We start from the raw sequence: 12,794 nt of genomic DNA on the forward strand, positions 1-12,794 counted from the left end.
ATGTAACTGATCTTCTCCAGTCAGGATCACAGCAAGATTTATATATTATGTTTAATTGATGTGATTTCTGAGTCTCTTTATCTCTGGCTTTCCTCAACCTTTCCGTACTGTTTTTTTGATGTTGAAGGAACCAAATTATTTGTTCTATAGAGGGTCCCACATCCTGCTGCTGCTGCTAAGTCGCTTTAGTCGTGTCCAACTCTGTGCGACCCCATAGACAGCAGCCCACCGGGCTCCGCCGTCCCTGGGATTCTCCAGGCAAGAACACTGGAGTGGGTTGCCATTTCCTTCTCCAATGCATGAAAGTGAAAAGTGAAGTTGCTCAGTCGTATCCGACTCTTCATGACCCCATGGACTGCAGCCTACCAGGCTCCTCCGTCCATGGGATTTTCCAGGCAAGAGTACTGGAGTCGGGTGCCACTGCCTTCTCTGGTCCCACATCCTTGAACATACTAACTGCATATTCATAGTTTTGTTTAACGTTTTCCTTTACCGTAATATTTCATGTTTGAAAGTGCCCATAACAAAAGTTTCTTAGATGAAGATAAATTAAAGATATGACCAACTAACAAAAACTGAGAATTTATCACCAGAAAATCCACATTAAGGGGTATTAAAAGATGTTTTTTAAAAAGCAGAAAAACAACCCAGGACAAAAGCATCACAGGAAAAGTAAAATAATAAATCTAAAAAATGACTATACAAAACATATAAAAAACATAACCACCTGACTTGAACAAATAAACTAGATATTAAAAATATTTAATTATCATTAATTTTGTTAGCTGGGTAATATTATTGTCCTCTAAATCATTAGCTGTTACAGATACATAAGTATCTATGGACACTTACACATAAGTGTCTATGGACAGGTAATAATTTGATGTCTGAGAACTGTTTTAAACAAGACTGTGAAAATACTAAAAACTGTTGAAACTATATTACAGTTCATTACTTAGTGGTTTATAATAAAAAGCTAAAGAAACACACACAAAAATGGCATATAAGTGTACATTTCCACAATAAAAAGTGTTTTAAAAATAGAAAACTTTTAATTTCCAGAGTAAAAAATTAAACACACATACTCACTAATGGAATATAAAGCACAGAAGTCAGGAAGTGGTAGCGTTCTTAGGTTCCTTCGTTTTCAGGAAAATGATAAAAGTACCAATTATTACTAGAAATTAATACATCAAGGAAGTATGTTACAATCTCTAGGTTAACCACTAAAAAACGAGGCTATTACTTCTAAGGTGAGAGAAGGAAAATATGTAATAGAATAAAAAAAAATTTAAGTCCAAAAGATAAGAAAGAAAAGGACAAAATATAAAACAAGTAAGATAAACAGAAAAAACATTAAAATAGTAAAAGAGGTTAGCAAATTGCAGCACCATCAACAAATCTGGCCAATTGTTTGTTTTCATAAATAAAGTTTATTAGGACACACCCGTACTCATTTTTACACGTTGGTCATAGCTGCCTTTGTATTAAAGAACAGAGGGGCTTCCCAGGTGGTCCAGTGACTAAGACTCTTGAGCTCCCAATGCAGGGCGCCTGGGCTGGATCCCTGGTGAGGACACTAGATCCCACATGCCACAACTAAAACCCAGTGCAGCCAAATAAATAAATACATTAAAACAACAACAAAAACACTAGAGCTAAATAGCTGCGACAGACACCAAATCACACAAAAAGCCTTTTTACAGAAAGTTTGACAGCCTCTGACACAACAGATTTGAGCCTAAATGTATCTGGAAATACACTGATGTAAAGGACTAAATGATCCAAATAAAGAATAAAGATTGTGAAAATGGCTTTAAAAACAAACAAGAAACACATTTACACCACAACAATACAGGTAAGAAAAAAAGTACAAGTATAATGCAAATACTATCTAAATGCAAACAGATGAAACTAAATAAAGACTTCAATACAAAAAAACACTGCTAGAGATACAATAGGATACTTTAGAATGGATTTTTTTTTAAAAGTTCAATTTACCTGAAGATGTACTAGTTCTAAATTTCTATCCCTATGGCCCAAATATACAAAGCAAAAAGTGGCAGAATTACATAGATGAACATTCATAATCTACATATGAGATTTTCAAAACAGCTCTTTCAGAAACTGATAAAATGAGCAGGATTAAAAAAACAAAAAACAATGAGAATATATTAGAATTGGAACAGCAGAATTCACAAATTTACCATAATATATAGAGAACTTGATATCCAACAAATGCAAAACACTTTCAGGTAGGTAAAAATATTTACTAAAATTGACTCTATCCTGGTCATAAATCAAGTGTCAACAAATTCCAAAACACTTAAATCATACAGAGTATGTTCTCTAACCACAATGCAATTAAGCTTGAAAAAAAGAAAAAAATATACCTTTAAAAATGAACATGTATTTGGAAATTAAGAAATACACTTCTGAATAACCCACAGAAGCAAAAAAGAAAACACAATGTAACTTTAAAAATATATTTAAACAAAGTACAATGAAAATCCTATTTCTCAAAAATAATGGAGTACAACAAAAGCAAGGCTTGAGGGAAATACACAGAGTTAAATGAATATATCAGAAAAGAAAACAGTTGAAAAGTATTAAGTTAAGCATCCATCCCCCAAAATTTAGCAATAGAACAGCAAATTGAACACAAAGTTTAAGGAAATAAAGAACAGAAGTTAACAAAACAGAAAATACATATATAAATAGAGATCAACAAAGTTAATAACTGGTTCTTCATAAAAACTATTAAAACCAACAAACATCCAATGAGATTGATCATGAAAAAAGGGAGAAGACACAAATAACCAGTATCGGGAATAAAAAGTAAGACATCAGTACAGATCCTGTAGACAATTTTAAAAGTTCTCTAAAGAATATTAAGAAAAACTTTTTGCCAATATATTTGAAAATTTACATAAGGGAAAACTCCTTAAAATACAACTCACCAAACTCAATATCTGAATAGTCCTATAACTATTTAAAAAATTAAATACATGATTTAAAACTTTCCTACAAAGACAATTTCAAGCCCAGGTGGTTTTACCAGCAAATTCTACAAAACACATAAGGAAGAAACTATAATCTTCCACAAATTTTTTCCAGAGAATAGAAAAACAGGGAATATACCCCAACTCATTTTATGATGCCAACAAACCTTGATTAGCAAAACCGAAAAAGGACATTTAGAGAAAGGAAATTTTCAAGTCAATCTCACTCATAAATATAGATGCAAAAATACAAAATAAAATAGCAGCAAAAAGCTCTACTAATGTATAAAAATGATAAATACATCTCCACTAAATTTGGCTTATATCAGCACTGGAAAGTTCAAAATTCAATGTAATTCAGATTAACAAAAGAAATAAAAAACAAAGAAAACATCCATTCATGATTTTCTTGAAAAGGAAAACAAAAGCCTTACAAAACAATATGTAGAATTTCCACAATCTGATAAACAGAAGGGAAAAGAACTGGAATAAATATTTAAGAGTGGGATGTGGGGCTGGAAACAAGACTAGGATGCCTCTTCATCACCATCTCTGTTCAGCATTACACTGGAGATGTATGCCAGTGCAATAGGAAATCAAATAAAATATATACAGATTAAAAAGGGGGAGGGAAAACTGTCATTTTCACAAGATGACTGAACACACAGAAAATCCGAAAGAATCTACAGATAAATAAAACTACCAGAATAAGAAAGAACTTCCAGGCTGCTGGACATAAAAATCAAAATATAAAACTCAAGCATGTTTACATAAATCTGCAACAAATAACTGACAAATTGCTTTTACCTAGAATATATAAAGAAATTTTTTTCAATGTATTTATAAAAGGAAAGAAAAACCAGAAAAATAGGCAAAAGATGAACAGATACTTCATTAAAGAAAAGATGCCAATTATATATGAAAGGATGTTCAATCTCATTATTCATCAGGGACATACAAGTTAAAACCACAATGAGTACTACTTATCAGTATGCCTCAAATAAAAGGATAAATAAAACCAAGTGTTGCTGAGGACATGGAGCAGCTGGAACTCTCCAACAAGGCCGCTGCTGCTGTAAATTGGTACAACCACCTTGGAAAATTCTTTGGCATTATCTACTAGAGTTGAACATACATATACTCTAAGACTCGGCAATTCTACTCCAGGGTAAATGAAAGTGAAATCGAAAGCGTTAGTCGCTCAGTCATGTCCTACTCTTTGTGACCCCATGGGGTGCAGCCCACCAGGCTCCTCTGTCCATGGAATCCTGTTCCAATTCTACTCCAGGGTAATTAACTGATATAAATATATGTACACTGAGACACATGTTCAAGAATATTCAAAGCAGTAGATTACTTGTAACAGTAAAAACCTGGAAACATCCCAAATGTCTGTCAACAGTAATAGATAAATATATTCAGTATATTTACATAATTTGATATTAAACAGCATTATAAGTAAATTCAACACAAATGAATCTCACAACAGTGCTGAATAACAGAAGTCAGAAAAAATACCTACTACAGAATTAATTCAAAGTTCAAAAAATAGGTATAACTTACTTCCTTTGACAGATAAAATTACCATATATTCATAAATGGAACACTACTCAATAGCAAAGAATAAATTAGTGACGCATGCAACAACATGGACCAATCTCAAAATAATTATACTGAGTGAAAGCACTGGACAACTAAGTATATCCTACATGATTCCATTCAGATAAAATAATAGAAAATGCAAACTAACCTAAGTATCAAAAGCAAACTAGTATTAGCTTATGGATGGGGGTGGGGAGAGAAGGAAGGAATTACCAAGGAAAGATAAATAAGTTCACTATCTTGATTGTGGTGATGGTCATGAGTGTATGTATATGTCAAAATGTATCGAACTCTACGCTTTAAATATATGCACTATATTGTGTGTCAATTATACCTCAATAAAGCTGTAGGTAGGGAGGAAGGGAGAGAGGGAAGAAAGAAAGGAGCAAAGGAGAAAGGAAAGAGAAAGGAAGGAAGCATGGAGGAGGGCAGGAAAGAATTACAAGGGTATGACAGAAAGTAAGTCTGAATGATTAGCTTAAGAAGTTATTTAACCTTTCTGGGCCCCAGTTTTCTTAACTATAAAATAAGACTTAGGCGGGTTTCGACAGTTAAATGAGACGGCGTATGCAAATCCTGGGGCTTCCCAGGTGGCACTAGTGGTAAAGAACTCGCCTGCCAGTGCAGGAGATGTAAGAAAGGCAGGTTCAATCCCTGGGTCGGGAAGATCTCTGGAGGAGGGCATACTAACACACTCCAGTATTCTTGCTGGGAGAACCCTATGGACAGAGGAACCGGGCAGGCTCGCAAAGACACTATTAAGTACATAGGGTCGCAAAGAGTCAGACACAACTGAAGTGACTTAGCGCACACGCACACACATGCAAATTTTTAGTGCACATCATATATTTGTGTGTATATCTTTTCTTATTTTCTTTCTCATTCACTCCTTCAAGAAATATGAGTATCCAATTGTTTCAGGCTCTCTGCTAGGCACTGGGATACAACAGAATATTGTATACTGTTTCCCTTATAGGAGAACATAGAAACAAATAACAAAAATAAGAAATTACAACATTTTATAAATACTACAAAGAGATATGTGATCTTGAGAGAGATTATAAAAGGTGATTTTGACCTAGTCAGAGAGATTAGGAAAGGCATTCCTGGAAAGGTGAGTATTAATACACTGCTGACCTCTAAGGTCAATACGTACAAATAAGGACTAAGCATGTATAAGTGAAATGAAGATGAACTAAATCAAGAGGAACTAAAATGAAGGAACTAAATGAAGAGGAACTTGATGAAGGTGAAAGAGGAGAGTGAAGAAGTTGGCTTAAAACTCAACATTCAGAAAACGAAGATCATGGCATCCGGTCCCATCACTTCATGGGAAATAGATGGGGAAACAGTGGCTGACTTTATTTTTGTGGGCTCCAAAATCACTGCAGATGGTAACTGCAGCCATGAAATTAAAAGACACTTACTCCTCGGAAGAAAAGTTATGACCAACCTAGACAGCATATTCAAAAGCAGAGACATTACTTTGCCAACAAAGGTCCGTCTAGTCAAGGCTATGGTTTTTCCAGTGGTCATATATAGATGTGAGAGTTGGACTGTGAAGAAAGCTGAGCGCCAAAGAATTGGTGCTTTTGAACTGTGGTGTTGGAGAAGACTCTTGAGAGTCCCTTGGACTGCAAGGAGATCCAACCAGTCCATTCTGAAGGAGATCAGCCCTGGGATTTCTCTGGAAGGAATGATGCTAAAGCTGAAACTCCAGTACTACTTTGGCCACCTCATGCGAAGGGTTGACTCATTGGAAAAGACTCTGATGCTGGGAGGGATTGGGGACAGGAGGAGAAGGGGACGACAGAGGATGAGACGGCTGGATGGCATCACTGACTCGATGGACGTGAGTCTGAGTGAACTCCGGGAGTTGGTGATGGACAGGGAGGCCTGGCATGCTGCGATTCATGGGGTTGCAAAGAGTCGGGACACGACTGAGCGACTGAACTGACTGACTGAACTGAACTGAAGCATGTATAAAACTTCGACTGATAAAAGCCTGTCAATAAAATAGCCAATGTTTCTAGAGAGGAAAAAAGAGTCTAAATAAACATAAGTCTGGTATGAGCTAAAGTTTGAAAGGCAATTTGGGGTCATACTACGTAGGCCTCTTAAGAGCAATGGGAAGCCTCTGAAGTGGTTTCAACAGAAGTTGAAACTTCAACTTTGAAAGACTTCACTTTGAACTTTCAAACTGTAGTTCGAAAAAGAAACCTCCAATTGCAGTACAGAGAATAAACTGCAGGAGAATAATAATGAATGTAGACAGGACAGTTAGGCACTACTGCTACAGTCCAGGCAACAATAATGATAGCTTGGATCAGGACAGTGCTGTTAGAAATTCATTCTATCAAAAAATGTTTCCTGAGGGCCTACCAAGGGCCAAGCTCTACCCTAAGTGCAGGACGATGAATAAGAAAAAAAGGAGAAAAAAAAAACAAAAAGAAAACAAAACCCTGTTCTCCTGAGGTTTATATTCTAGTGGGGAGAGACAGGCTAAATAAGTAAAATATCACTCATATCAGGTGGCTATTAAGTGCTATGGAGAAAAATAAAGTAGCAGCGGTCAGATTCTGAACAAAGAAGGATGACCCAGGAGTCCTGGACTTCTTATAGTAACTGACACAAACAGGACTAAAATGCGTAATTACAACTGCCCTGTTGGTCGCAAGGTAGATAATTACAGTAGTGAGGAGTGTTGGTTGAGAAGGAGGCTGGAGGAAGGGCCAGGGATGCAGAGTTCCACTGTCTTTCCTTTTACTCTTTCCAGTGATGCAAAGTGTGTCAGTAAGGGACAACTTTATCCACAGCACTTAGGGCTTATGGTCCCCCTTTCAACTGCAGCAGAAAGCTAGAAGTCAAAGAGGATTTGTCTAACGTTACCTAGTTCCTCAGTTCCTACAAGTTGATAAACTCCAAGAAGGCAGAAGCTGAATCCTTATTGCCACATTCCCCAACACACAGCAGATATGGGATATATATGGAAAGAATAAATGAATGGTATATTGTATCTAAAGGCAGCATATCCCTATATTAGCAAGGAAAACATTTTAAATGTGTTCACATAAAAATTACCAAGTGGGACCAGCCACAAAATAGCCTTAATCAAATTAAATTATGCTGATACTAATAGTTTTTAATTGACTATTATATTCTAAGAGTATTAAAGAAAAGTATGTTTTGTAAATTTGCACAATTAAAAACACATAATTAAGGATTTTTAAAAATAAAAGTCATAAAACTATAGCTAAATATCAAATTCAGAAAACTTAAGTCTTTTCAAGTTATTTTAGTATGTTTAATGACATACTTGTTTAAAGAAACAGTAATTATTACCCTACAAAATTCCTGTTTTATCACCTTGCTAGCATATTTAATAAAAAATATATACATAATATTCTCAAGCAGTGATCTGCAAACCAGATCAGTGCCACTGAGAGCCACGACTTAGGCCGCAGCGTACGGATGACAGAGAACCACTGCTTTAGAGTGTAAAGAGCATACTTTTTTAAGAGTAGTTGATTACTTTTTTTTTTTTTTGATTACTTTTATTCAAATCCAACTAAAATTTTTCTCAATTATTCATATTCTGAAATGTTTCTCAATAATGAATTATTAAATGACTTATTAAAAAATACATACCTTTCTCTTACAAAATCTGCTAGTTCTTTTGTCGATATCTGTCCATGTTTCATATTATGGTAAAGGACATCAAAGCCACTATTTTTTTCCCCCTAAAATTTAAAAAGATTTTTAGTTTAACAAAAGAAGAGATCAAAATTACTTAAGCATAATTAACATGCAATTCCAATGTTCAAATGAACTGTTTTCCTTAAGTTAAGCATTGCTCCTCACTGTATAATTTTAAACTGTATCAAAGGAATACTATAGGCTTTGTTAAAGTGTACATTGTATACACATATATACACAACATACATATACACACTCTATAATTACTATTAAGGATATATTAATGAAACACATTTGAAATTTAAAAAAATAAACACAGTGTAATTTAGGACTTTATTTTCTTGGGGTCCAAAATCACTGCAGATGGTGACTGCAGCCATGAAATTAAAAGAGGCTTGCTCCTTGGAAGAAAAGCTAAGACCAACCTAGACAGTATATTAAAAAGCAGAGATATTACTTTGCCGACAGAGGTCCGCATAGTCAAAGCAATGGTTTTTCCAGTAGTCATATATGGATGTGAAAGTTGGACCATAAAAAAGCCTGAGGGCTGAAGAACTGATGCTTTTGAACTGTGGTGTTGGAGAAGACTCTTGAGAGCCTCTTGGACTCAAACCAGTCAATCCTAAAGGAAATCAGTCCTGAATATTGACTGGAGGACTGATGATGAAGCTGAAACTCCAGTACTTTTGCCACCTGATGCTGACTCATTAGAAAAGACCCAGATGCTTGGAAAGATTGAAGACAGGATGAGAAGGGGATGAGAGAGGATGAGATGGTTGGATGGCATCACCAACTCAATGGGTATGAGTTTGAGCAAGCTCCGGGAGTTGGTGATGGACAGGGAAGCCTGGCGTGCTGTAGTGCATGGGGTCACAAAGAGTCGGACACAACTGAGCAACAGAACTGAACTGAACTGAATTTAGGAAAGATAAACATGGACCATTACCAAATTTCATGTCAATCCCTTTACCTATATTGAGGTATTCCTGGTTATTTAACTCAGAGTCTATACTTTAAAATAACTAAATCTTGATTTTTGAGTCAAAACAGCATTTACTAATCACATAAGCACTAAACACCACAGAACACTTTATAATCGCTAACGTAAGTCTTTCAGTAAATTTAACTTGAGATATCAGAAAGGAGGTAAAATCTTAATAAAAGAGCAGTAACAGACTACTGGCTGTGTGTTAAGTCACTCAGTTGTGTCTGACTCTTTGCAACCCCATGAAAACAGAACCAGACTACTGTACAACCCTAGAAAATCTTAGAGCCATTTAATCCAATACAGATTTAAATTAGCAAGTAATAACAAAGAAAACATTAGAAACAGAAATTTTATGGGTGAAATGAAAGAGTATAAACTAAGTTCAAAAAAAAAAAAACAAACTAAGTTCAACAACTCTTTTTACAATCAGCAGTTTTAGTTTTTCTTTAGTGATTAAGTCCCTGGGTCGGGAAGATCTCCTGGAGAAGGAAATGGCACCCCACTCCAGTATTCTTGCCTGGAAAATCCCATGGAAGGAGGAGCCTGGTAGGCTACAGTCCACGTGGTTGCAAAGAATCGGACACGACTGAGCGACTTCACTTCACTTAGTGATAATAAAAAGAACTGAATGTATTTGTTGGAAATAGAAAGCAATGCCAAAAGCAAAAGTATTATGCAATCTGAGACTTAGTTTTCCACAGTTCAACAAAAACAGGAAACATATTATAGAAACTTCCGGCTATGTTGAAGTGATTCCTAATAAACCTGTCAGCTAGTATAGCAAGTAACCAGACTGTTACACATACAAAAAATTAAAATATATGTAATGAGATAATACAAATAGTATCCCTAGCATACTGAACATCCATTTCCATTTTATCAAGGATATAAAACTAGAGTCTCCTATAAATCTGCTGCTGCTGCTACTAAGTCACTTCAGTCGTGTCTGACTCTGTGCGAACCCATGGACTGCAGACTATCAGGCTCCTCCATCCATGGGATTTTCCAGGCAAGAGTACTGGAGTGGGGTGCCATTTCCTTCTCCAGTTCTCCTATAAATCTAAACACATCCATTTTTGCTTCTATAATTTTTCACGTTTAAAATAAACTATGATCTAACTTTAGTTCTTTACTTTCTCTGGGTTTTTCATGCAAATTTATTCCAGCCAAAATATTCTCTGAGGTAACCATTATCTCTAGTCTATAGCAAGCAAAAAAAAAACAACATGAAGATTAGTAAATAAAATTACAGACAAAATAATCAAGGACCTGAAATCTCCAAGGGATTTATTCCATTACTTGAATATACTGCAGAAACTACAAATAATTAAACTATCCAGCAACTCCCATAATATAGTCATGAACCCTGAAAGAAAAACAAATCTGAAATCTAAAATCATAAAATCCATAGTCTGGAGCTCTCAGTCCCCAAAATTCTTCCCTGACAACTACCAGTTTTCACTGGCACATAATTCTAAGTCAGGTTCCCAATGTGTGTTATGCATATTCATTATGCATATTCAAATTAGAAAGAAGCTGGTGCTATGCTGTGTTCAGTCGTGTCCAACTCTTTGCAACCTATGGACTATCGACCACCAGACTCCTCTGTCCACAGGACTCTCCAGGCAAGAATACTGGAGTGGGTTGCCTTGCTCTCCTTCAGGGTATCTTCCCCACCCAGGAACTGAACCCATATCTCTGGTTTGTCTTGCATTGCAGGCAGGTTCTTTACCCACCGAGCCACCTGGGAAGCCCACTCACTCATTTGACGTTCTAAATGTAAAAATGCCCGATTCTAGGCACTGTTTTCTTAATTTCACAAACCTGTTAATACAAATACTTAATGGATCATTAACTTTTCTTTGTTAAAACTAAGCAAAAATTGTAATACTTTCAAATGGCTCTATCTCCACACACACACACACACACACAGACACAAATATACATTATCTTAAAGAAAAATATTCAAAGGTAAGTACCAAAAAAGAACCCAAGCCTACTATTACCTTATCAAAACCAACTTTATAGTTTTTGATAAGAAACGACAGTGTATTAAGCATACACATATCTATATACAGGTGAAAAATACAGTGGGAGACAGAGCACTGGAGCTCATGTCTAGACACACGTGGCTTCAGTAACTTCACCTGAAAAAACATTTGGAAACTGTGGGGAGATGGGGAAGACTACTCTTGAAACTAGCAATCCTAACTCATAATTCTGTCACCATTTGAGATTAACCAGTTTTCTTAAAACTACAAGTACTTCCATGCAAGTTCTAATTCATCTTTTAATAGCTGCCAATGTTTTTATTCTAATTCAAAGACAAGTAAAATAACAGGAAGTATTTCTGAATTACATATCCATTTTATCATCTTAGACCTTGAAGTGGATATGTTCCTATCATTTCCTTTACATTCATTTTTCTTTTATATTGGGGTATAATTGATTACAATGCTGTGTTAGTTTCAGGTGTACAGCAAAGTGACTCGGTTACACATACACATATACACATTCTTTTTCAGGTTATTTTCCCATATAGGTTATTACAGAATACTGAATAAAGTTCCCAGTGCTATACAGTAGGCCCTTGTTGATTATTTTATATGCAGTAGTATGTACATGTTAATCCCAAACTCCTAATTTATCCCCATCGAGCACCGTTTCCCTTTGGTGATATGTTTTTTTTGACACACAAAAAAATTTATCTTAACGTATTCTGTTAACTCAAGCAAGCAGAGCTTGCTTTTTCTTAGCTAACTACAAATACACAAATGTACAAGCAAATAGACAACAGTTTTATCATCAAGTAGAATTATAACTAAAGGTGTTTTCTGGTCTTCAGTATTTCACTAAAACTGGACATTTTCATACCCTTTGTCCAGCAATTCCACAGTTAGAAATCTATACTGCAAAAACACACATACAAAGATAAATGAGGAAAAATATTCACCGCAGTTCTGTTTATAACTGTGAAAAAACAGAACAACTCAAAAACATTCATTAACATTACTGGTTAAACGACAGCATATCCTACAATGAAATATAGTGTTTTTTAATTGCATTAAAAACTTGCAGTCGAATTTTTAGTATTAATCTCTTAAATCTGCCCAGATATACGTAATATAAGTGAGGGAAAAAAAGCATGATGCAATTATTCATAAAAGCAAAAATAATCTAATGTTGGGAACAACCTAAATGTCTCAAATTGATGAATGGAGAGACAAAATGAGGTAGCATCACACAATGGAATACAAATCAGCAATAAAAAGTGACAAACACTGACACATAAGGCCTTATGGATTAACCTCATAAACACTTACTAAGTGAAAGCCAGACACAAGAGACTATATATTGTATGATTCCGTTTATACAAAATGTAAGAACAGGCAAATCTACAGAGTTGAGGGTAGAAAAGAGCATTAACTGTTAAGCGGGCATAATCTAATCTCTGGGAGGATAAACATGTTCTAAAATTGATAATGGCTGCACCATTCAGTAAAGTT

General features: G+C 35.4%; 1 protein-coding gene across 2 annotated transcripts in view; it reads right to left on the reverse strand.

Moving 5' to 3' along the window:
- Nucleotides 1–12,794, reverse strand: part of FCHO2 (FCH and mu domain containing endocytic adaptor 2) — a 126,227-nt gene that overhangs the window by 98,841 nt on the left and 14,592 nt on the right. The window contains exon 2 of one of the 2 annotated variants that reach the window (XM_070774554.1): nucleotides 8,253–8,344. The exons of the other annotated variant lie outside the window; for it this stretch is intronic. Coding sequence (XP_070630655.1) covers nucleotides 8,253–8,344 — 92 coding nt within the window. The remainder of the gene's footprint in view (nucleotides 1–8,252; nucleotides 8,345–12,794) is intronic. 2 annotated transcript variants of the gene reach the window in all.

The sequence above is a fragment of the Bos indicus genome, chromosome 20 (assembly GCF_029378745.1).
Source record: "Bos indicus isolate NIAB-ARS_2022 breed Sahiwal x Tharparkar chromosome 20, NIAB-ARS_B.indTharparkar_mat_pri_1.0, whole genome shotgun sequence".
Classification (NCBI taxonomy): domain Eukaryota; kingdom Metazoa; phylum Chordata; class Mammalia; order Artiodactyla; family Bovidae; genus Bos; species Bos indicus.